Below are 27,851 nucleotides of genomic sequence, written 5' to 3'. Positions count from 1 at the left end.
CGAATAAGCTCCTGTAATCGTGAACATCGTTTGATAGTCAGCTGTGTATTCCCAAATTATGAACAAGAATCGTAGCAAAAACTAAACATGTTCAGGGACAACAACAACAACAGTAACACAATCAAACATTCGAATGTAACGCCATGTCTATATTCGGGGTGAGCTAGCTTTTTGGTAACACAAATAGTTTCATGAATACAAGACGTATTATTCATAATTTTAGGATCTTGATCGCGGTTTTCATACATCGTTCAGTTCACGAAATGGTGATGTTTTTTCTTGAATTTATGAACGGATTTTTTCCGGGCTGAACCCGATAGTACAACTTCCGAGCACGCATGCTGCGGACCCTTCATTTATTCTGCTGAATCGTCCGGTTCGGATGCTTGGAGGCACTCAATTAACGAAAGGATCTTCCAAACAGGACAATGGATGGCACCGTACTTTTTAGTGACATTCCGATACGAGTGTTTCTCCTGATCGAATTCAATACCTTCCAACTCATCTGCCAGGTTCTAAGCGAAGCAGATTGGTCTTTACTATAAAATTGCGCAATTTGAGAACAAGACATGGTACACAAAATCTAATAACGCCGCTTAATTCAGATCTCAAATCTAGACTATTAATAGCCAATTGATGTTTATTTTTATAATTGATAATACAAAAATGTTCTAGCTATATACCTCCTTAGTGGAGAGAAATTAAGGTTATAACAATTTTTCTCCACTAAGGAGAAAATTGTTTTAAACCAGATTTGCGCATTAATGGCACAAAACCTATAACTGAATCAGTTACGGAATTTGCGTTTCGAATTCGTCTCATCAGTATCCGATACTAACTTAGTGACAGGACCAAACAAGCACCAGCTTGACGCTAGCTCCAAAAAAGAACATACTATTTGTGTTTCTGCGGATCGCGGAACATCACGCAGAGCACAAATAGTGTTTTCATTTTTGGAGCTAGCGTCAATCCGGCGCTAGCTTAGTCCTGTCACTAAGTTACTGCCGGATTCTGATGAAATGAAGTCGAAACGCAAATTCCATACCAAAAATGCTAATAAAACCGATTCTGGAGAAATGTAAAATGAAATTTTTAATCCTTTTCCTTTTACAAAGAAGACCCGTTTTTATCGGCCCCTTGTTGTATTTTATGCTGACAAAATGGGGATATTGACAAAATCTGGACATATTTTTTATTACTTTTCAATAAACCGAAGCTGTTAAAATATTCATCTTTCGCTTCTAGACATAGCTTAATAACCATTTCTAATTATTTATTTTAAATTTCCTTAAAGAGGTCTTCCAGTGCAAAAATTAAAAAACGAAATGAAAATTTTTTTTTTGCGTTTTTTGCAGCTTTAAAATAAGAAAAATATGTTCAAATAAGGATTTATTCGAATTTATCTTGGTTCATCTGCTAGAGCCCATTAAATGGATGTTCATACAAGGCTGACGAAATCGGAGGCTGATAAAATCGGGCCTTCGCTGTACTACAAAATGCGGCATACAAAAGTAGTTTTTTTTTCGAATGCACAATGATAATTATGTTTGCCATTGTTTATTCAAAACCAACCGGTCACATTGGATGTTTTGATGATTGCTTCTCAACCGCGCGTACTAGCGATCAATTTAAACCAAACCCCTAATGTAAAGATATAGAAAAATCAATAACATTGGAACCACCAGTATCATTTATTTGTTCGCGATGACACAAACTGATAAACGGCCAGATAAGAATTATTTTTTGTGCATAAGCCCCCCTCATGAATTATGTATATCTTAGTCACTTTTGCATTGCTCGTTTGAACGGCCCTACCCACATTCAAGCCGTCTCCTTTCGGACACGAACCGCTTCGGTTTCGAAACTGCTTAGTCCCCATGTATAATCGTGGGTACGTACCTACCTATTTACTGAATCTAACGCAATCCTTGTGAGACGACAAATAATAGTTTGTTTGCTCCGTTGAGCGGCCAAAGTGACTCCACACTTGCGAAGAAATAATTATATTTGCCTAGTGCGCGGTCTCGCCGCGGCGTGCTGGTTGCCTTTTTTCATATGGCCAGTAAATTCCGAGTGAAGGTATTTAACGCTTAAATGTTGAAATAATATTTTCAACTCTTTAACATGAAACGGTTAACTTCACAGAGTCGGATGATCCTTATTTAATTATTTCATTTTAGTACTGAGTTGCCTACTAACGTGGAGTTACGGAATGAGTTGTTCCTCCATTAATCTTTCATCTTAGCATTTTCGTCTGAAATATATGTCCAACTTTTGTTTAAATTTTGCTACCTCGGTCCGATCGGGGCCCGTTATCTGATTTCTAGAAACTTGACGAACTCACGCAGAATGCGATCATCACTAACAGCTTTAGCAGTCGTTTAGTCGGTAGCGAACTTTCGCCTCATTGACTCATCGGTCATCAACACGAGAGGCCAGGTATTGCGCGGCAAATAACAACACCACAAAAAAAATCGAAACTTTTAACCATTCTGTGACGAGGTTTATTCATTAATTTCCTCTCTTTCCTTCTCCACAGGTTCACAGTATGAGCCCGGTGGGTATGCGATCCAGGTACAGCAACGCTCCAACATGACGCAACGCGAGGGCATCTACAAGTTCGAGAATGAGCGGATCAAAACGCTACAGGAGGAACGGTTGCACATCCAGAAGAAAACGTTCACGAAATGGATGAACTCGTTCCTAGTCAAGGTGAGTCTGTTTTGGTGATCCTTCTTCGTTTTAAAAATTAGTGAAGGCTGTTTGTGTTTCCGATGTTTATTCAAATGCTTAAGGGAGTATCCCAAGTAACCATTGAAGTTTTATAGCACGCTACAAGTGCAATCTTAGTTTTGTGAGTAGCATTAAAACTACCATAAAACCTCATGTGTTACTAGGGATACTACATAAATGTTTTCTATATTGGAAAAATATTAGCAATAATGTTAAGAATACGTATTCCAAATCGCTTGAAGAATGTTCGAATTTTCGACAAACTTGCAGGTTATGGTTCCAAGCTCCGCGTAAGCAAATATGACTGAGCTTGCATGCAGAATCGTCGAACGGGGTCCATGGTTCAGTGGTAAGCGTGACTGCTTCTAAACCCAATGGGTCTGAGATCAATCCCAGCCGAGATCGTTGTGATTTGCTGAGCTTAAAATCTGTGGTCACGTTTTACTTCGATGAAAAGTTGCATATGTTGTCACCTATGTTGGTGATGGGCACTGGCAGCGAACAGAGACCGACGGAAGATAAATATGAATAAACAAATCGTCGAACACAATGTTGAGGACCGACATAAAATCTTGAAAACAAATGTCTTCGAAGAAGGTACTATGGATATTTCAAGAAGAGTTTAGGATAAAAAAAATCTAAAATGGATCAGAAAACTTGGTTAAAAACTCCTATGCCCCCATAACAACACGAAATGGGTATGGAGAGTGGAAATACCTACTGGTGACATTTTGTGGATAGACGGCGATTTTTTCTCCAATGAACACTAAAAATAAAACAAATTGCTTAATCAGACCTTGAAGTTTTGCAGTATCTTTTTTCCTGTTAGGGAAAACATTGCTAGTGCTTTGATTATTCAGATTATCAGTTATGGTTGGCAGTTCCGTCGAGATTTGGGGGGGCGTACTTAGGATTTATATAAATTCGTACTAGCTGCTGGTGGTACTAAGAAAACTATGCAGAGCTTCTATTAATTTTGTCACGAAAAACATATGGGCGGGTAATGTTGGGGGCGAAGGGAGTTTGCTTCTCTAATCTTCCGGCCATCACGTCACATAATCTGGTATTCTTAGTATATATAACAAACATAAAGATGTGACACAAGGTGCTAAAGCGCACTAAAATCCTGTCAATCCTATTTTTCATTGGATTGTCTGCTTTGAATATATGTTCATAAATTATGTCGCGTATTGATAGTTGCGAAAGAGATAAAAACTAAAGATGAAATTGAGACACATTATTGGATCGGGGATAATAAAACTAACAACAATTTGCAATATGCTTGGAGGGGAAGTGTATTTTAGACTATTTTTTTTTGCTAGACATGGTTTATGAAAGGCCCAAATCAAACAATATTCCGTAACTAATATAACATAACATCGATGACAGAGCAGTGGGATTAAGGCCAAGTTCCCTCTGGGTCGTGCAAAACTGAGAAGTACCAGCAATTTAGGCACAGAGAACAAACATCCATCTAGAGCGTCAAAATTGAGAAAAAACATTTCACGGCTCAAAGGTAACTGTAATGTTAACGTTTAGTGCATGAGTTTTACTGAATTGACAGAGGACCTCACAATTGATGTCCAAGTGACCGTCGTAGTTATACTGTAATATGCCAGGATACGGGCCGTAGCGCTCTAACGGATATTAGTTCAAATAGCAAAACAAGTATTTTAAACTTGTTTGTTCGAACCTGGATGTCTGTTATCTGTGATTTAGTTGTAACATATTCCAATTTTAAATTGAATAAGCAGGTAATAACCTCTCCAAGATTGACGGATTTGACGGTACTGCAAACATCATCAAGCATATTTGTGCATTGATTGAAAAAACAGACAACTGTTGCATTACGCCTCAATAGTGGTGCATCGAGGAGACCGAGATGACTTAAGGGCTTTTTATGTTTTGTGTTTTTTCATACTTTGCACCAGCCCTAACTAACGGTCAATCAACAGCCTGTGCACACTGGCGTGGCCGATTGGCGGGTCACCGTGGATTGACTTTTTCTGTGGGCTGTGTTTGCAAACATTGTTCAATAGCTTAATGGCAATGTTTGTATCCACAGCTCGCAGGGTCATTGTGTGCCGATTTATCGGTCGACTTCGTCATTGTGCACAGGCTGCATTAATAAAAATGTAAAAGTAGAAACCTATTAGTGGTTGTGTTGTGATAATTGCTGTTTTAGTACTGGTGTACCCCAAGTAACAATTGAAGTTTTATAGCATGCTGCAAGTGCAATCTAGGTTTTATGAGTGGCTATAAAACGACCATAAAACCTCAATTGTTACTAGGGTACAATTGTTATGTGCCAGTCATATGTCTATATGTGTATGTGTTCATCTGAGTATTTGTGACGACGGGTTCAGGGAATGGTTGCAGAACTGGCGTATATGATAGATTAAAGGGCGAACACGAAATTATTGCGACACATTCAACAGGGCATAACTTTTTTACCATTGGGTAAAAATCAACCAAATTTTGCACACTTTATCATTGATGTGTATTGTTTACATGCTGTCAAACTCGAAGTCGTGTTTTTCGATTCAACGAAAATGGAGGTGAACCAACGCGAGTCGAGAGAACAAATTCTTTCCAAACACCTGGAATTTCCTGACCTGTCGCACCGGCAGTTGGGAAAAATGTTGAACATTCACCATTCAACCGTCTTCTGAGTGTTGAAGCGGTTCCATGAGCGGTTGACGTTGGACCACGGCAAAGGAGCTGGAAGAAAACCGGGACCGGAGAACAAAAAGACGGAGGGAAAGGTGAAGCGGATGATTAAAGCAAATCCCAACGTCTCAAGCCGTGATTTGGCTAAAAAGATCGGCATGTCGCAGAGCTACGTCCAGAATGCAAAGAAGAGAGCTGGACTACATACACACAAGGTACAGAACTTCCCAAACCGCGATGAGCGGCAACAATCGACGGCTAAAACTTGGCCACGGAAGCTCTACGAGAAGATGCTGACAAAATATGGCTGCTGTGTGGTGAACGACGAAACGTATATAAAAGCCGATTTTAAGCAAATTCCGAGGTTGGAGTTTTTCACCGGAGAGAGCAAGTTCTATGTGGACGACAAATTTAAATTTAATATCTCATTTGGCAGGCCATCTGCTCTTGCGGACTGAGGAGTGAGCCTTTCATGACAAAGGGCACAGTAAATGGCGAGATCTACAAATCTGAGTGCCTCGAGAAGCGCCTTTTGCCGTTCTTGCAGCAGCACGACGAAGCTCCGCTATTTTGGCCAGATTTGGCATCATGCCACTATTCTAAAAGTGTCCTGGAGTGGTATGAGGCCAATTCTGTCCATTTTGTTCCAAAGGACATGAATCCGCCAAACTGTCCGGAGCTGCGCCCGGTGGAGCAGTACTGGGCAATGATGAAGCGGGAACTTCGGAAGAGCAAGAAGGCAGTCAAAGACGAGAAGGACATGTTAAGAAAATGGAAAAAAACTGAGAAACTGGTACCGGATGACACTGTAAATACTTTGATGGAGGGCATCAAGCGAAAATGCGTTCAATTTTACACTCAAGGCTCCACCGATTAACTTTTCTTTTGGTCTTTGAAGTAAATATGCGTATAAAACTACCCTAAAATTTTGGTTTGATTTTAAACATTATAAGAAAATTGGCATAACATTTTCGGTGTCGCAATAATTTCATGTTCGCCCTTTAGTGGGAAACCCTTCCTAGGATTTGTTGGTCACTTTTTACCGGTGTCCAATTCGTGAATTCGGTTCATTCGGGAAGATCGGATTGGATAATTTAACCCATTCATGCCCATGTTGTTTATGGACAACAACGTTTTTAAACAGCTATAACTTTTGATTGAGGCAAGATTTGCTCACAAAAACAAGTAAGGCTAATAAATGTGAATATTGCCTTTCATTTGAGTATTAACAGTTACAAGGAACTCAAGTTAATGCAATTAGTCTGATTGGATTCCGACGAAGCAGTGCTGCCAGGGACAGTTTACGTTGATGAATTTTTCGTATATCTTCGTTATGTTGCAATATTATTGAAAATCGACAAAACTTATCAATTTAGACTGTCTTTGGCTACATTTTCCACACAATTGGACTATTGGAGTATTGTATTGAGCATTGGAAGGTAAAAATTGAGCAGCTTGTAACACTGCGAGGGAAACACCTATCTTTATGAAAAAAGGCTTTTCGTGTTTCTTGACTCCACCGTTTTCAAGGAAAAATAGTTTTGCAACTCTACCTGAACTAAAAAAAAGTTGGGCATGAAAGGGTTAAACAGATATAGCTTTTGATTAGGGCAAAATTTGCTCACAAAAACTAGTAAGGCTGATAAATGTGACTATTGCCTTTCATTTGAGTATTAATAGATCCAAGGAATAGCTCTAAAACTGAAGTTATTGCAATTAGTCTGATTGGATTCAGATGGAGCAGTGTTGCTGGGAACAGTTTACGTTGACGACGGAAAATGAATTTTTCATATATCTTCGTTATGTTGCAATATTATTGAAAATCGACAAAACTTATCAATTTAGACTGTCTTTGGCTACATTTTCCACACAATTGGACTATTGTAAATATTCTAGGAGAATTGTATTGAGCATTGGAAGATAAAAATTGAGCAGCTTCTAGCACTGCGAGGGAAGCACCTATCTTTATGAAAAAAGGCTTTTCGTGTTTCTTGACCCCGCTGTTTTCAAGGAAAAATAGTTTTGAAACCCTGCATGCATTAGAAAAAAGTTGGGTATGAAAGGGTTAAGGTAGAGTAGAATTGGGTCAAATAGGTATGGGAGTACAATAGATATACGGCAGCATCTTTGCTATGTTATTACAGAGGTCGCGCATGTTGCATGAATTAGATACACGGTAGAGAACATCGTAGACTACTGTCATTTCGGATGTTACTGAGGATCAGCTGTATTAGTTACGGCGTCATTTATATTTTCGTGCGTTGTTCTGCGAAAACGCATTATCTTTTGTCCTCAGTACAGTACATTTAATCAATGTAAAAAAATGTAAAATGAGATTTCTTATGTGAAAATTAATGCTGAACACGATTTTTACGATGGATTTTTGATATTTTTGTTAAAAAATACAGACATCCACATGAAACATGAGCTTGGGGCACGAGAGGTCGGCCGTTTGGGGAAATTATTTTGATAGGAAAATTGTGCGAAATTCCATGCGAAAAATGCTAAAACGAAATGAAGAGGACACAAAGAACACAATTTCAACACAATTCTGTTCAAAACATTTCGTGCTCGTGTGAAATGGAAACTTCCCTTCATGAATGAAAGCGCGTCAAATATTTCGCGTGAGTTAGCAATATGATAGTTTAAGGTTTTGTTGAAGTAGATAATCGAAAAAAAAAACAAAATCGAAAAAGAGAAGGAAGTGCAAACGTGCTCATCACACAGCTAAGTAACCACGTGAGCCGGAATGCGCAACTTCAATTCCACACTCTGGCGACGACGAGGACACCGAATAAGTCATTCGCAAGTACAAAGCCAGACGCAGCTGTTGAAAAAACTTCTGTTTTCAACATTTCCTTCCGCGGTTTCATGAATTTTCACATCATTTGCCACTTTCATTTGATTTTCTTACCTGAATGACGTCAATGGATCGCATGTATTGTTTGTGTTATTAATTTTTAAATAATCTCCAGTATTAATACTCTTCAAATAAAAGTTGAAGCGCTGATTTTCTAGGCGCGTACATTGTTTTATTTAGTCTCGATTATAGTGACCTATAATACCCCCAGAATTTAAAAACTAAGTACATTCACCTTATTGGATTTAGCTTGAAAACAGATTTAATCTGGTATAAACTCATTATTGCCAAAACTTTGCCAGATGTATAACCTTTCCAACGAACAAGCATGTCAAAATCAACAGCCGACGCTCATATTCACTAGACAACACGTTCCATAGCGACATGACCGGGAACTCTTTTCTAGTATCTGAACCGTACACTGAAAATTAAGCGTCAGAATCACGGTCCGCGCACGATCTTTCAAGAACACACGCGAATATGCGAATAGCCACACAGTTATAAAATCGAATTTATTCCCGCGAAGTTAACACACACACTAGCGCAAGCGACAAACAGGTTAACATACAAACGCTTAAGGTTCATCCATGCACCACTACGCCCGCGATCTCACAAACATGAAAACACCCCGGTGATTGAGTGCACGTATTAGCAAGCTTCTTCCCCTCGACCATAGTAGCATGGGTCTATGCTTCCAGTTAGACCAATCGAAAAATTAGCTTATATCCACTAAACAACACGTTTCATGGTGACATGACCGGTATCTCTAGTGATATGGGAAATCTCACTCTTTTAGCATTCAGCATGTCAACATACAAACGCTTAAGTCCTTCGCGATTATCCACACAATCATAAGCCTGTCTCGCTAACATGAAAACACCCAGGCGAATGTTTTAGCACTAATAAATTCATAAACGCGGTCTTAAACAGGAACCTGAAAACGCACATGTTCTTGCGACAATGCATCAGTCACGTCCGGAAATCCCTTCTTCGGTTTTAGCAACCTTTAGATGGGTCAATAAAAAATGACGCTCTTATTCACTAGACAATACGTTTCATGGCGACATAACCTTACTCTCTTCTAGCATCTGTAAAATACACTAAAAACTACGCATCATATTAACAGTCCACGCGATCATTCAAGAATACATGCGAGTATGCGAATGGTCACACGGCTATAAAATTAAATTTATATACGTGAAGTTACCTACACACTAGCGCAAGCGACAAACACGTTAACATACAAACGCTCGAGCGCTTCGCGATCGTCCACGCACACTTATAAATTTGCAAACGCAGTCTCAAGAACTTGTAAACTTCCGTGTTTGCGCAATCATTAAGCGGTTACGTCCGGAAGTCTCTCGGCCCTAGCAGTGGTCCATGCCTTCAGTTGGACCAATAAAAACAAATGAAGCTCATATTCGCTAGACAATACGTTTCATGGCGATATGACCGGGAACTCTACCATTTTTCAGCCGATTTTCACAAGTAAACAGAAAATGTTATGCCATTTATTATAAACCAGGTTTAGAATACAATGTCGATTAAATAACCACCTCCATTTGATACATAAAAAGCAGCTCTTTTGCGGGCATTTTGCATAACATTGGGCAACATTTCGGGCTTAATCGCAGCAATTTCAGCGCGCATGTTAGCCTTGAGTTCGTCAAGGCTTTTAGGTTTGCTAGAATAAACTAGCCGTACTCAAAGAAATTCTACACCCAATTACGGATTCTCTTGTTTGTAGGCGCCGAATGCCTCCCAATTTTTTGTACGATAAGCACGTACAATTTTCACTATTGAGCGATCGTTTTCAATGTAAATCGCTACGTTTTCAGTGCGTTCTTTTTGTGTAAACCGACTTATAGCTAAAATGGAACTAAATGACGTTTCAGAATTGTGTTTACTTGTCAAAATCGGCTGGAAAATGGCTGTTCAATGTTGAAATACGATACATCCAGATGGCGCATCCTGTATGGTTTCCATTAAATGCTCATGTAAGTTTGGAAACGACATGACAGGCATTGAAGGGTAAACACGGAGAGCGACTAAAATGTTGCGACTGGTTGAATCTATAGGTTGTCTTCAGTATGTGACAGACTCGTTCTTTTTTTGTTCGTTGTCAATGTATTTGTTCAACAAATTGACGAATTAACTTAACAGGTGTTACTGAAATCTTCATAGCAAATCCGACTGCTAAAAGGGGCTAGAAAATTGACCACATTAACTGCCGCTGGTAAAATTTTTGCAAAAGTTTCACAGGAATCGGATGAATTGCAGTAATTTAAAAACAAATAAATCTTACAGAAAGTCTGTTCGACAAAAAAGGAAACACGTGTGATATGTTCTCTTCCACATTTATTGTTTTTTTTTATGTTGGAGGTGTCATCAATGAAATCAGTCTGCTATATTTTTAATGTGTAAATTCAGCGAAATAAAAAGTATCAATTTCATGAAAAATAAGAATCTTTGGAAGAATCTGAGTGTTTATATAGACAAACAAATAGCTGTTCTCACTTGTCCGACAATATTGCGGAACATATTGTGTGAAAGTACACGAAATCTACTAATTTTCGTAGTAGATCTTGACCTTCTGTTTCGACAGAATTCGCCGCCAATTCTTAATGTACCGAACAGTTGCAGAGCTAGTGCCTTGGTCCTACTGATCGCTACGAATCCTTCCTGGCTGGAGCTCGTACATACGACGAGTGATTAATGAGGCCATCACCTTACCCTCTGATCTGCCAGGCCGGGGCCAGTCTTGAATACAGTTTGATTTGAACTTAAAATAATATAAAATTTAGCAAATTCGGGTGATTTCACAGAATTGGTAATAGTTGCGAGATACCGGCTCAAGAAAATTAAAGTTGTCTCTTTTTTCCGCATCTACAAATCGCCTGCCAGATCAGAATATTTAAAGCACGTTTCGACATTCTCTTTGGACAGTTTCTGGATACTTATCTACTCATTTCGACTTAACGTCTTCTACACCCTGTAAACGAGTAGTTTAGAATAGCTTGCATTTTATAACACCATCAGAGATAGTCATATTCAGTTAGCCCCTGAATATTTTCTCTTGAATCTCCATTGTCGTAGCCAGAGTAGATTGAACAGGTAAATTTTAATGATAAAAATCCAATTGAAAAATCAATAATTCTAGTGACTATCTCAAGTTATCAGGATTAATACATTTAAGTCATCATTTTTCAAACCCTTCCCGAAACAAAACTCCAGCTACGGGCCTCGCTAGGCTTGCCTAGAAATGGTACTGATCCAACAAACATCTTTGACGTACCACGCTTGGCTAATTCGTCGCCTACTCCGTTACCAGCGATTCCTTGCTGTTCCATAATACCACTGTTTTGTTCAGAGTACTAAAGTTACGCACTCCCAAACATATTTGGCCTCTCAATCCGGTGTAATCTTCTGAGACATTGTGTACATGATATTCTCCTATATGGAAACGCCATTACGAGAATAAAACCCAGTCCTCATAAGGTGGCGTCCTGAGTTAGGAACAAACAATCCTAAAAATGTATAATTCTGGCTACATTATTTGATAACAAGTACGTATTTTCGAAACAGAATCTGGAAAAGTTAGATTTGAATGTTTTGTGTTCCACTCGTCAGTAACCAGAGCTTGAAAAAATTGGCATCCCTGCGTGAAATTAAAAGAGAAACGAAATTCAATTCAAGCTCTCTGTGATGAATGAATTGTTTGGATCGTTTCACTCGTCATTCTCCCGACACACCGCATTCATGTTCGGATATGTTCGGTTTCAGAAGTAAACTGATTTTTTATGCTGCTCTGAAAGGCAAGCAAGCTAGAGTGCACCAGATATAGATTACGCAATTCAATAGTGCTCGAAAATGTAGAAGATGCCAACTTCAGCCTTCTAACTGTCCACATAACAACAAATAAATTAATTAAAGCCAAACTAATCAAAACTAATTTGAACATAAGGGCACAACACCTAACTAAGAAAAGTTGGATTTGAATGTTTCGTGTTCCACTCGTCAGTAACTGACACCAACTTGCTGCCAGTTAGACGATATAGCCAAACTAACGCCAAATTGGCGCCAGTTAGATACTAATCTTCAACTTTTCTAAGTTACGTGTCGTGCACTTATGTACAAATTAGTTCACCCATTTTTTTCGGGAAAATTAAATATTGCATACTCTCAGACGTTTGGCTCTCACGCCAAAAGACAAGAGGTCGTTTCCTTACACTCGTTAGCGGCCCAGAGCTTCTGTGTTTGGCTAACCGAGACATCACTCTGTACCAACTAGTTGTTTTAGGCGTTCACATATGTTGTGTGAAGTGTTTGGATTTAGTGTCTGGCGCCAATTTGGTGTTAATTTGGATATATCGTCTAACTGGCAGCAAGTTGGTGTCAGTTACTGACGAGTGGAGCACGAAACATTTAAACTCAACTTTTCTTAGTTGGGGGTTGTGCCCTTATGTGCAAATTGGTTCAAAAAATTTTTTTTTTCGAGAGTATTTAATGTGACAAACAGAATGAGATTGTAGATTTTAAATTCCAGAACCTGCAAGAGTGGCAAACAGTAATTTGATGAATAGAATGTTGTCTTCCCTAGAATTGAAAACTAGAGAAGTTGTTAGCTTTCATATCTGACATTTTGTACGCATTGATGTTCTAAAAAGGCATTATTTATCATGAAATTATTCACAGTTTTGTTTATTTTCACTATAAAGTCATCAGATTCAACTAAGATTGAGACCTTATTTTGCAATCACATTCAAAATATTCGCGTGTGTTTACCAAATCGCAATCCGTCCGCCGGTAGAAACCACAAACAAAAATTTATGAGAACGCCAGAAACCGGTTCCCTTCACCGGCTACAACACACCACCCTGCGATGATTTCACGTTTGTTTTGATTTTCACTCTCTTGGCAGCGACTTATTCGACGGTTTCTTCTTCCGTCCGTTCGTCCGTCCGTCCGTCCATTCAGTCAGCTACAGGTGGTCGGTCGGCTGGGGGTCGTTTATCATGAGCGCAGATTTTATGCTAATATTTTCACACTACACTGCCTGGTCAGATAGGGGTAAACTGAACTCTACTACTCTGGTTCTGCGGTTGGAACCCACCACCTGGGCCACGACTAACAAAAGTGTTTGGGATTGGTCGAAAAAACAACGAAAACGTTCTTATTTATCGGTTGTCTTCGTGGTCCTTGAGCATACAAATACCATGTACACGCGCTTCCCATGATTTATGGGGGTAAATATACGTGAAAAATGGATTCCGTAGGTACCCGGTGCGTTGTGAGGGAACTTGGCATTGAGTCGTTTTTTTTTTGGTTGATCTTGTTCCGTTTTTATGTTTGTTCCCCTTCGGTGGTCAGCTTGGATGAGTCTCGCTTCACCAATTTTCATAGAGAGTTTACCTCACCTTTTCACGATCATCGCATGCGGAGGGTCCTCCCAGTTGGGTTGTCTGCCAGAGGTGTGGGTTCATATTGAAGAAGATGGTAGTCGATAAATTATTTTGTAAACAGACACTACATTACATAGAGGTGCCCGTTAGTCTGGTGGGCACGTGACCCTCGTCGCACTTGTTATTCATTATAAATCACTGAGGGCATTAGTGTCGGCTTCGCCACCGAAAAGTGGTTATGTATAGTTCGAGGGGTTATACGTTCCCAAGCAGCTGATCGTGTCCTAGAGCATTTATTTTTTCAAAAAGTAACGTTTACCGAGAGACCCGAACAAAAAAAATGCCCGTTAAATCATAGTTTAACCATTAATCAATGAAATCGAATAAAATTCCCATTTCCATTTTTGGAATCTACATTTGAATAAACATCACCGTGTCCGACAACTAACTGACCAGTCCCTGGAAGGCAATAATTTCTAACACAAAAATTTATCATTCTTTCATTCCATATCCTCTCCACCCCCGCCGCTATTGATGTTCCGAAAACCAGGCCAAAATGGAGGTCGACGACCTGTTCACCGATCTGGCTGACGGAATCAAACTGCTGAAGCTGCTCGAGATAATTTCGGGCGAAAAGCTCGGCAAGCCGAACAACGGCCGGATGCGGGTCCACAAGATCGAGAACGTGAACAAGAGTTTGGCTTTCCTGCACACCAAGGTAAGTGTTGATTTGTTTTGCACTTTTGTTTTTACACTTTTTGTTTTGTTTTGTTTTGACTGGCACCCTGAGGCAATCTGTCTCCAGCCGTTTGCAAACGAGTGCACGACGTCGAAGTTTCATTAATTGCGCTATTGTTCGGAGCTCTAATTGGATATAGACTCGGGGAAGGAACGAAAGTAGACTGTGGGTTAGGTACCCGTAAGAGAAAACTTGAACGCAGTTCCGATCAAACATGAGTAAGCAAAATTTTACTCAACTGCATCCAAGAAAGTCATATGATATGCGACGTTGTTTTCCGACCTCGTCATGAATCTACTGTCCGTGTCTCAAGTACGTACTACCGTGCTAATCACACTCGACCAATATAAACCCAATTTCACTTGGTCGGTAATTTATCGGGTAAGTGTTTTTTTTTCACCTTGCGCCCACTTGAATCCGTAAATCATAATCAGCTTGTAAATAACGGTACGTGGTGCAATTTTGCTTTGCCGAAGCAGATCCCCATCGTCATAATAGGTAATAAATTATTTTATGATATATAAGGATGATGATCAGCCGCTCAATGGGTATATTTACGCCGACGGGTTTTTTTTCTCGATTTGAAAAGCCAATTAAGGATGCAGCAGAATTTGGCACCAACTCGACTGTTGGAGGGCAGCATGTAATTAAACTGTACGTGTGTGAAAACTTTGTCTAATAACACAAATTTGCGTATATAGTTTTTCCAAATCTGTCCTAGGATGTTATTTAAAAAGGTCTGTGTTTTTTTCTCGTTTATTTTTGAATCATAATATATTTGCCTTGCTTTGATAATTAAAAATATTCATCACGAGAGATAAAAGAGAACAGCCTTTTTAATGTTTACGACATGATTAATCTGGCTTTTGCAGTGGCAAAGTTTGATAGACTTGGCTTTGGTACAAATGTTTCTGTTGGATGCAATTGTATATCAGTAATTGTCGTCCAGCTGTCAAGATAGATATATCTGACGAGTTCTTCATTTCATATGGTGTTCTGCAAGGCAGCCATCTCGGTCCTTTAATTTTTCTGTTGTATTTCAATGTGATTCACTGATATTGAAAAAATATTCCATAGAATGCAGGATTACTGGCGATGATGCTTTTCACCAACGTTAACGCGGAATGGTGTAAAACCAACCGAATGATCCTCAATCCCGAAAAAAACACGATTATTACGTTTTCTTTGTCGGACTAATTATGGAACCACTTACTTTGCAGGAGAATTTCAACAGAGCGTCATCCGAGTTTGACCTTCCCATCCCACTTTCCAGAATATAAACAAATTTTTTGGATGTATTACAAAACTGTCATTAAGGTCATGCTGTGTCTGTTGATATTTACTGTAAATAAATAAATAAAAGGACAGTTGAACAAATTGTGGTTTTTTTATGCATTAAAAGCAGCCCTATCTATCGCTAAACATGCTCTGTCTCGAAACGTACAGTACGTACATAGTTTGTATCTTCAGAAGATATATGGAAAATAATGGAACTTGCAACTTTCTTGAAGACACCGTAGTTCTATCCAGCTTTTTTAAAAGGTTGATAACAGCGCCGCCCTAGCGACTAAATTTCGACTACAAAAAGCATATTTACAAAAAGATTCTTACTTATAGTCTTGCAACAGGATACATTCCATTAGCGTGGCGGGAAATAACTGTCAGATTCATTCCCAAAAGTGGTCGCGTCACTTATGAGGAAGCAAAGAGCTTTAGACCGATCAGTCTGACCTCCTTCCTTCTCAAGTCATTGGAACGTTTAATCGACCACTACATTCGGGAAGGTTCTTTTGACAACGTGTTTTTCGAATCCACTTTGGAAGCAGCACGAAGTCTTGGAGTACCTTCATATATCACGAACTGGATACACGCAATGCTTAGCAACCGACATCTGTGCTCATCGTTAAGACAAGTACAGATAAGGAAACTGAGTGTCTGCGGATGTCCTCAAGGTGGTGTGCTGTCACCACTTCTATAGAACCTTGTCGCCAATGGCTTGTTGAGGAAACTTAATGAGCTTGGGTTTCCGGTGTATGGTTTCGCCGAAGATTATCACATAATGATCACCGGTATTTGCATTAACACACTTTGATTTGATACAACAAGCCTCATGTGTTGTCGAACAACGGTGTCTTCATGTTAGACTATCAGTTAATCCAAATAAAACATCAATGGTACTTTTCACGCAACGAAGAATTACAACCGGAGCTCGTCCATTGAAGTTCTTTGACTCTGACATTATTATCGCAGATCAAGTTAAGTACGTTGGGGTAATTCTTGACTCAAAACTTAATTGGACACATGGATTTCAGGATCAAGAAAGCTTGCATGACCTGCTGCCAATGTAGACGGGCTTTCGGCAAATCTTGGGGACTCAAACCCAAGTACATTCAGTGGATCTACACAACAGTTATTAGACCAATACTGGCATACGGGTACCTTGTTCGGTGGCAGAAGGCAGAGGTCATGACAATCCAATCAAAGTTAAACCATCTTCAGAGGATGTCCTTGATGGCGATGATTGGTGCGTTCTCGACAACACCTACTGCTGCTCTAGAGGCTCTCTTGAACATAAAACCACTGCATGTGTTTCTGAAACAAGAAGCACTTTGTTGTACATACCGTCTAAAGGTTACTGGGCTCTGGAACAGTAACCAAATAGATAGTGTAACTAGCCACACAAGACTGTGGCCCCAAATGGTTACTTGGGATGAGTATGCGCTTGCTCCCAGTGACCTTACACTTACACGTGGTTTTCCTTTTAAAACTTTCAATGTGAGAATTCCTCTTCGCGAGGAATGGCTGACTGGCTGGATGGAGCAACAACTTGAAGAATACGTGTTTGTTATACTGACGGATCTTTGTTGGAGGGCCGAGCCGATGCTGGTGTCTAGTGTCATGAAATGAGATTAAACCAATCTCATTCGCTTGGTAGATACTGTATCGTATTCCAGACATCTTTGCGATTCTCTGTGGCGTACAATCAGCACTTCAACAGGGAATTTGCGGTAAAAGAATCTATTTTTGCTCTGACAGCCTTGAAAGCACTTAGTTCGACAGATTCGAGATCGAACTCAAATCGAAGAACTTAGCATTTCAAATGCTATCTACCTTCTATGGGTACCAAGTCATTTCAGTATTACTGGAAATGAATGGGTGAACGAATTGGTTAGAGCTGTCGCTGCGACTGATTTCGTTTGTCCAGAACCAGTTCTACCACTGTCGATAAGTTGGATAAAACACAAGATTGGCTCTTGGGCTGCATCCGGACATGCCAACACTGGTGTAGCTTGCAAACTTGCGTTCAAACAAAGACTTTACTGCCGGATGTGAGTCTGAAAATGTTAAAGAATCTGTGCACAAGGCTATTATTCAGCGTGCTGAGTATTATTCATATGATCTTTGTGAATCCGATTACGGAACATCATATCATTTGATTTGCAACTGCCCAGTAGTAATGCAATTACGTATACGGATTTTTGGTTCTCTATACATAGATGAACCTATGTACAGAGAGCTGAAGCTGAAGGATATGCTATTGTTCCTAACCCAGTGTGGTAAAGAGCTATAGTTTTAGCCGTATTTGAATGACAATACCTCTTCGAGGGTGTTGTCGTTCTGTTATTTCAATATTCCCTCGAGGATATTGAGATATCCGCTCACTGCTTAAATAAAAATTCCAAATCCCCACCGGGGGTTGGAAGTTTAATTCCTGCTATTGTAGCACCTGCAGATCGCTCAGCATTCCTCCGGGGGTACAGAATGCTCTGTTTTAATTGTTCTGTGTCGTTATTTTCCTTACCCCTAACCTTACCACTTCCCCAATCCTTCCCATCAGGAAATGATGAAAAGACTAGTACGATGCAACCAAATAAGCGCTATGCAGCAACTTATCCGAAGACACCATAACTCTGTAATGAAAGATAATAATGATACCACGTTTTATTAATTTTCCAACCATAATTTACCGTTTTTCTCTTGATCCCATACCATCCCATTTCTGGGTTAACCTTCAATGTAGAGACATGACAGTTTCACTAAAATTTTCGAAAAAATGCGCTCAACAATATACACTCGTGCAAAAAATATATATTAGATTGAAAATAGCCACAAATAGCAAATATGCGAGCGTTTAGGCCGAAACGTCAACGTACAACGCAATCCAACTAAAATCACTATTATATCGATTTCTTAAAACCTCGGAAAACGAACTCGAATTTCCATAAGACACAGCATAGGGTTAACCCCTTTTGGATGCCAGCTAGTACTGGGATTGCCTCCAAGGTAAACTTTGACTGCTAATAACAAAAAAAAATCTAAAAATTACTTTCAAATGTCTCAAATGACAGTACACGTGGATTACTTAGAACTGCAAAAAATGCTTAAAAGTGCATTTCCGAGAGAAAAAAAAATGTGGGACTTTTTTTTTATTGACTATTGATCATAATCTCAGTTCTGAAAGCGCTATTTAATTTTTTTTTTATAAAAAAATTGTCGCAACGAGCTTTAAAAGTTGTCTGAAGACACCGTTTACCAGAAATAAAAAATTAAAAAATTAGTGGAAAAAACAGCTTTTGTTAGGAACACCCTAAGTTGCTTAATTAAAATAAGTGAAGACCCGATTTTATCAGATTTTTGACCCGATTTTATCAGCTTCGTATGAAAATTGATAGTTGGTAGTTTGATGGGCTCTAGCAGGCGAACCAACTTGAATTCGAGTAAATGCTTTCTTGAGCATACTTTTCTTATCTTGGAGATCCGAAACATGCAAAGATAAAAATTTAATTTTTTTTTATGAATTTTGCACTGTTAGACCCCCTTAAGGGAAATTTAAACAAAATAATCAGAAAGGGTTATGAGACTATATCTTGGGACTAAAGAAGAATACTTTAAAAGCTTCGGTGTCTTAAAAAGAAAGAAAAATATATGTCCCGATTTTATCTGTAGCTGTAAAACAACAACCTTTAGAGATACAACTATGACGTCTTCAGCAAAGATTTTTGGTATAAGGTCATCTACAATATTGCTCAAAACTGCAATATTCCATCTCATCATGTTCGGAGAGTAAATTTTGAATCACCCTATTAATAAGAGCCGCCCTAATATCACCTAGATCTGAAGATGGCTTATTTGATCCTGATTATTTGTGCCAAAGACATTGTAGCTATAAAATGTAAGGTTTAGCTACAAATATTTTTGTCGGTAAAAATCAATTTTAACCGTTGTTCATTTGAATTATTTTCAATTTTTGGAGCTCTCGTCTTTTAGCTCTAAAACCCCAAAATTATCCTATGTACTAGAAATAGACAAGACATTATGCGTCGACAATCTACGGAAAATACGTAGCAACTTGTAATTATATGTCTTATTTACGATTCAAACATAGTCATTTAAGTATTTTATAAAATTGATTCACTATTTTTCATGCCTTTGCGACGCTCTGGGACTTGTACGTCCCACCTACTTATCCTAAGTTTTTATTGGATTTCTAGTTAGCGTTGACATATAGATACGAATTATCATGTTGGTCTATAAAAGATTCTGAGAGAATTGGCGACTACACAATAGCAGCCGTTTTTTACGAAATACCATGAGCATAAAACTCGATTTGCGAGAGTTTTTTGGGTCATGGCAACTATTTTTTATGAAGTTGGCAAATATTGTTCCAGTCTGTATAAAACTCGATTTACGGGGGTTTTTTGGGTCACACAGGCCCCATATAGGATCCGCCATTTTGAATTTCACATTTTCGACCCCAGAATCAGAATCAGTGACCCCGAAAACCCCCTGATCGCGCCAGCGATTAGTTCCTACGTTGTGTTTTGTACGATAATCGGGAGAGGGAACACCAGATATATATATATATATATATATATATATATATATATATATATATATATATATATATATATATATATATATATATATATATATATATATATATATATATATATATATATATATATATATATATATATATATATATATATATATATATATATATATATATATATATATATATATATATATATATATATATATATATATATATATATATATATATATATATATATATATATATATATATATATATATATATATATATATATATATATATATATATATATATATATATATATATATATATATATATATATATATATATATATATATATATATATATATATATATATATATATATATATATATATATATATATATATATATATATATTCCACATTTTAAGCGCACAGATCGACGAATAATACGTAAGTACGCGGCGAATTTACTGGTCACTTCCAAATATGGGTGAAAGGTCGATTTCGGGGTAAGAAATAAAAATCTACGGGGTTGCCGGACCAACCGCCCGTGGCGGTGGTCTTTCTTGATCTGAATAATTTTATTCTAAGAACCGTTTACATTTCAATATATGCACATCATCAATTTTCTCATTTCAACACACACATGTATATCAGGTGCCTGTACCTGCTGATGCTATACATTACAGGGGAATTTTAGTCGCAGGGTAGGGGAGCGTACAACAATAACGTTGCGCCGCAACACCCCCTTGTAAGCCGTTTTAGGGCCAATGCAGAACAAAACTTAAAGTTTAGCCAAGGACGGTCGCCATATTGGATCCGTCAATTTTGAATTTTACATTTTCGACGTCAGAATCAGAATCAGCTACCCCGAAAACCTATATAGAGCTAAAAACAACAGTATAAACAATGAAAAAAATAATTCGCGTCGCAAAGGGTTAATCCACGGAACTACCAATAGTATGCGGTTACATCGTTCCCTTAAGTATTATTCCTATGTTATGGAATGTAAGCAGTACAACCCTGATAATGGGATGCAACTCGACACAGTTAACATCCAAATCCGGGTAAAGTCAAATATTGCACCGCGCACGGGCGATGGCCGGACCTTCGACTTTTGAAATCAATAGATATTCTGTTAATTCCCTAGAGCTTAATTCATTCGTGTTATTTACTGCAGGAATAGAAATAACGGTTCTCCGTCACGATGTTGATTATAGGTTTCGAAAGACGATTTTACACTCGTATAATGTAAAAAATGTATAGAGCGAACTGAACTTTATTAAAAAATAGTAACAATCTCCATACTCAATTATTTTACGTTCAAGATTGTTTTCAAACCAAAATTAGAATAACTCGTAACTATTAATATAGTCGATACAGCCTATTTAAAAACCAGTCGTGTATGATGGACAGAATAGAAAAGCCCCTCAAGTGTATCATGTTTTTTGCGTTTAGCCATAAATTGAGATTATGACTTAAACGCGCGCATGCTGAATTATGATGTAAACATAAATAAATTTGTTTCAACAGCAGATAAATGATCTGCTTGTGCTCACTTGATTAAATAGAATGCAGAATACTTTTACGGGTTCCACATAGGGGCCGACATTTCGAAACGTCGGAAAACAAGAGTGTACGATTTAGAACCCCAAGTAACAATTGAGGTTTTATAGCGCGCTACAAGTGCAATCTAAGTTTTATCAGTGGCTATAAAACTATCATAAAACCACAATTGTTACTAGGGCCGTTTTTAACATTTTTTGCGCTGAATGAATTATTCAATTTTGTGCAATATTTTTTTTGGCTCGACAAACAATAAAATTTTTTTTTGGCTCGCGGAATCTTGTAGAGCAATTTATTTTGAACAACTTGGATAAACATATCTGCCATCTATATATTTTTCCTTAAGAGATATGTACGTTGCGCCTTAAGGACATGCTGAATAGAGTCACAAGGTGGCAGCTAAAATGGCTGCCGTCGTTTCTGCTTCTTCTTTTTATTTCATCGTCAAAATCAAAACATTGCATTGGCGCGCAAGACAAAATCGTTTGTAACTTAAACGTTTTACCTCAGATTACTTAGAAATTGTATCACTGTATGTAAGCATGTTAGCACATGCAGATGAATAGATTCTTTTCGCGAAATTGTGATTCGTTTGGAAAATTTGTACCTTTTTATTTTTCAAAACAAATGAAACACGTGGTACAAAAATCAATCAGCTGATTGTTGAACGATACGCTTGTGTGCGTGCCATCTCCTATCGGTATAGTACGTTCTAGCCGCACACAGATGCTGAACGTAACCCGAGCATAGCCGAACACAACCGAACTTTTGTTGTGATTTTGGCATCGCTTCACCTTAAAATCAGTTTTTAAATTTTCTCTTCTACCAATAATTTTTTTTCTACATTCGTATATTCTAGAAAGTTTTAGATATCGTCGAAACGCATAACTTTTCTGAAGACTCCAATGATGTATGACTTGTGTATCGGTATATAAATCTATTTTTCTTTAAAAAATACTCTTTCATAACTAAATTTTTCAAAATTGTGAAACTTTGTGAATCGAAACTCAGCATGATTAGATTCGCCATGTTATGTAGTATATGTTAGCGAAGTATAAGAATCCAGACTTTTCGGGTTTTTTCACTTTTCAATAATGAGATGATAATCTTCAAATTAGGTGAATTTGAATAGATTTTTTTACTGCTTTCAATATAAAAATCTTTCTATTTATTTTTCAATAAAGAAAAATATATAAAAAACATTTTGGAATATAATTTTTGGAGTGAGCTCTCGCAACACTAAGATGTTACACGTATTATGTACTCGATGCATCGAAAGAATACAACCTGTCATAACAAGTTTGTTTATCAACGCGTCACCCAAAGGCGTCAAACCCCCTCCTACGCTCTGAACAGTAGCGTGTATCAACATGATATAGTCTAGACGCACGTCAAGTAAAAAAGCCAGTTTTCAGGTACGAGTAGTCAGCTGAAATTCCGCAGTCTGTTGACGCGCACAAGTCTTGCCCTGCTCAAATCGCTGATACTCCCTGTTGCTCTATACGGCAATGTAGTGTGGCTGGTGAAGGAGACAGACCATTAAGTGTTCGGTCTGGTTGACTAAAGAACTTTGTATAGAAGAATAAAAACCTGTTTTAATCGACCTAGTGGTGCAATTGTGCCTTTCTCATTTGTCCAAACTACGATTCCATGGCTGGTTATATTCAATACAATGATGGAAATGTAAATTACATATTCAGTACGATTTGCACATACATAAAATGGATCGATAGCCAAGATCTTGAGATACTATGTGTCGACACTGAAACATCGCTTGGAACCAGCGGCGGATCAAGGAGGAAGATTTGGGGGGTCCGGACTCTGCCGAAAATTTTCCATCTTGTTAAGAAATTTTAAACTAGTTTTAATTTTAAATTAGCAACCTCTCATTGCATACTCCTATCTAAGCCTTTATAGGTCAAAAAAAATTTTTGGCCGGGATTAGGTTGACGATTTTTAGAGCGATTGCATAACCTTTCTATATGAGAAAGGCAAAACATCGGTTGCTTGAAACTGAAAAAACACATTCATATTTTTTACTCTTTTGATAGTAATAGTCAAAAAATCCAAATGGTAATTGTTTTTTTGCAAACTAGTGTAATTCGTTTCGCTAATCAATTGGACAGAGTGACATTTATTATGTTTCCACTATAGAGGTTTTATATAATCTTAGAATCTTTTGTCTTTTTTTCGAGTTGAAAAAATTTCTAACTTTATTCCGAATATTTGGTGACCATTCCTGTAAGATAACCGCAATGGTATTTGGACCTTAAAAAACCATACCCTGAAGTTTCCTCTTATCATTAGCGAAACGATAAACCAACGCTACCGGCAATCATATTGACTATTCCACTTATGGTCAGCGCCACTTGTACCATTTGCCGAATAGGTCGTTAAGTAACGTTACCATTCAAAAATGCCAATTTCCTCAAACAAATTTTAGGGCATATTATAAGGGGAATGGTGATCTTATAATCCGTTTTTGCGGTACTACATTGTTATTGGATATAACAAGGTACATTAAACATTCTACCATAAACATTTCTTCACCATGCTGTGCGATTAGTATAATCTTACACTACACACAATTCATTTAATGTTTTTTTTTACAATATGACAAATCGTGACGCAAAACAAACATGGTACCATACGAAAAATCGTTTCGATCATTTGGTGTATTGTAACCACAGATAACCATTTCTCGAATAGTACAGTTATAGTTTTCGAGTGACACTATGCGATGGGCAAACTAACTAACTTCTTAAACGCCAGTGTTACGATGTGATATATTTTGCCATGTACGAAATTTGATTGTGATTTGTTTTACCATTTTGCTGAATGTAATAATAATAATGTAATTGGGTCTGATGATTAAACTACATAGTTGAATCATATTTTGGTTGTTTTCATGTAACTTTCAAATGTTTCACAATATCGCCTAGATGTCAAAGAGAAAGTTGCAGGAAAGTTTACGGACCTTTTGAAAAACCTATTATTGTTGATGGAGAAACGCGACTAATTTATGAAAAGGTCGTAATAAAACAAAATAATTGTGTTGTTAAAACAAAAGTTAAAATATCTCAAGAACTACTACATTTTAGAAAACTTTTGTTAAGAGCATTTCGATTTAAAATGGCGTTTAGAATCATATTCAAAAAGAAAATTGTATTTTTGACTGCAAATAGTAAGAATTATAAAAATATGTCAAAAGTTGTTGTTAGGAAAACTTATTTATTGAAAGCTTCTCCATGATCCAAATACACTAAAAAAGTTGCTTTTACGTCTTTAAAACGATTAACATTAAATTTTTCACATTTTATGATGGGGTAACGCGAATAACTTTTAAAAAGAGCATAATTACACGAATTAATTGTTTTGAAGGAGCAAAATTTCAAATATCTCGAAAACTATCGCATTTTGGAAGATTTTTACTAAATGCATTTCTATTTTATATGGTGCTTAGAATTATATTCTGTAATAAAATTACAATTTTGTATGTCAATTAGTATGAAATTTAAAAACATGTACGAAGTTATTGTTAGATAAAATTTTTTACCGATTTTTTCTCCATCATGCAATCACATTCGAAATGTTTCTTTTCTCTTTAGGTTTTTGGTAACAAAATATAAAAAATTTAAAAAAATTGGTTTTTTGCAATTTAAATTTTTATCATAAATTTTTGTTTTTTTGAAAAATGACAAATTTTTTTCAGTGTATATTTTTTTCAGACAGAAGTATTCATTCCCTGTAACTCGTTCTTAGATAGTTTTGCTGTATAAAATATAGTAATCGAACAAAAAATTTTTGAAATTCATGCATGTAGAAACGTTTACGCCCTTTTAAAAAGTTGCTCTTGAGTCAAAATAATCTTATTACCCGTGGAAAATATTTAGTCTTCCATGACGGTGAAACGTGCAAAGTTTCATCGGAATCTAAGATGGTCGGTCACGATTTTAATGATTTTCGGACGGATCTTCGTTGAATTCCTCATATGAAAACGACTACCATGATTGTGACTTCAATTCAAATCGTTTCGATATATTTTTTAATAATCCTGCGGAAGCACCTCAATTCTTTTCTAACATGTAGTATTATATTATAACCATTCCCTATATTGTAACAATAACTCGTATCTTCATTCTATAATTTTACAGGAAAACGCATTTATCGTAATATCATAAATAGACCTTAACGTATGTGGTTACCATAGCACTTATGATTTTTGTATAATATGGAGGATTCCAGATAAAGTTTTTGTTTATGCGGGATGTGAGAGGTTGGAATCGAACCCAGATGAGCTGGCGTACAAAGTAATCGACTTACTAACTACGCAGTGCCCGTGCTCTCAATGACCCTGTCGATTCAGCTGAACTTTTTCAAATTCTCGCAAACCGCTTTTTGACAAATGAATCAACTACAGTTAACACAATTTCATGCCAACTGATTTATTATTGCTTGTCAAGCGCAGCTGATCGGTACACTATACCTAGCCCAGCTGAAATTGTATTGTTGCGCTGCTCGTTCAGGTGGAGCTTCGAGCTAAATGCCATAATGATTGGTTAGGAATGTTCAGTAAATAGAAGCGTGAATGTAGCTTACCGTGCCGACATTGGAATTAAGCTGGTTTTATTTTTAGTGCTCACAAATTGATTCAATCAAGTTCACGCTTCCATGCGGATGTACCGTATGCGTGATTTTCAATGACAAATAATTAAATATTTTGATTTAATATCAATGTTAGTTTTACTTCTTTGTTTGGGATTACTTCCTAATCAAGGATTCCATCAATAACCGAGAGAAAGTATGAAATCATTCACCCTTTTTAGAATGCTCCAATCCAAAAAATTATCCTGGCACCAATTCCAATAAAACAAATCTTTCCTGTAAATTGTATTCAAAAAGAGTCATTTGCGAACTAATTACAAATTACACTGTATAAAATACTGCAAACATCTTCGCGCATACAGTACGAATATCGATTTGACGTTTGGCGTGCTGAAAAACCGCAAATCGATATGTACAACCGGACAATCGCTTGTTTGGGTTTATATTTTTCTTGACTAATAAAAAGCCTATATGTCATGCGTGCGTGTGTGTGTGTGTGCAATATTCCAGTGTGCACATCGTACGGCCGGCCAGCCATGTTTGTAAACGCGATTGGCTTTCTGTGTAGTATATAATTTGTATTATCGATTGTCAACAGTCAGCACCAGTAGCGATATATCCATTCTCGGCCGCGTGGCTGCAATCGAATTATGTCAACGCAGCAGCGGTGTCAAATATAGGTCAAGTGCTGGCTTGGAATATTTTAAATAATATAACAATCTTGGTAAGGCAATGTAAACAATCGGAATGAAACATTTCTCGGAAGCTGAAGGATTCGGTTAACTGTTTTATCGCTGTTTCGAAGAATCAATTAGCGAAATACTTGAATTTGTGCCGATCAATACTTTGTAGAGAAATTGAACCGCTTACAATTGATGACTGCTTTGAAACGTAATTTGAAGCAACTAAGTTTAGCACATTAACATGAGCAAACAGCTTTCCTCCTTAGAAACGGTAGTACAGTTCCCCGACAGTCTGCTAAAGAGGCCAGAGGTTGCGTTATTCGAACGCAATTGGAATTCAGTGCGCGCCGCGTCAAGCGATAGAATTCCAATTCAAAGCGATCATACACAACTAAACGATAAATTGTTGTGATTGGTCAAATGCGTTGATCTTTTCCACAATGTCCACTTAAGTCATCATCTGCTTGTACATTTAACGGCACTTCCTCCGCTGGTGGAACGTGAACATTCTTCTACCTCGCAGCAGTATGTAATGGCAATGATCCATTGATTCGCAGGAGCTGAACCCGATACCTCCCAAGCCTAGAACCTCACCGTGCCAGACGATGGTTAGTGTGCAAACGGGACAACGGTGTGATCACGTTTCATCGGGTTTCAAAGTTGTTTTGCATAAAAGTTGCTTGCCTGTTTAATGTCCTAGATCGGTTATGACTGGGCCACGGAATAACTGTGATTGGGAGGATCGAATGAAACGAATGAGCGCATGCTATGACT

The 27,851-nt window shown here is 37.6% G+C and overlaps 1 protein-coding gene across 8 annotated transcripts in view; it reads left to right on the top strand.

The window, feature by feature from the left end:
- LOC131685173 (spectrin beta chain, non-erythrocytic 1) overlaps positions 1 to 27,851 on the top strand; it is a 418,083-nt gene that overhangs the window by 305,768 nt on the left and 84,464 nt on the right. For all 8 annotated transcript variants that reach the window (XM_058968702.1, XM_058968703.1, XM_058968705.1 and 5 more), the window contains 2 exons: positions 2,540 to 2,712; positions 14,216 to 14,383. In XM_058968702.1, the coding sequence (XP_058824685.1) occupies positions 2,593 to 2,712; positions 14,216 to 14,383 (288 nt within the window). In that variant the 5' untranslated portion in view covers positions 2,540 to 2,592. The remainder of the gene's footprint in view (positions 1 to 2,539; positions 2,713 to 14,215; positions 14,384 to 27,851) is intronic.

The sequence above is a fragment of the Topomyia yanbarensis genome, chromosome 2 (assembly GCF_030247195.1).
Source record: "Topomyia yanbarensis strain Yona2022 chromosome 2, ASM3024719v1, whole genome shotgun sequence".
Lineage (NCBI taxonomy): Eukaryota > Metazoa > Arthropoda > Insecta > Diptera > Culicidae > Topomyia > Topomyia yanbarensis.
The sequence above is the reverse complement of the archived record's forward strand: the minus strand, read 5'-3'. Positions and strand labels throughout refer to the sequence as shown.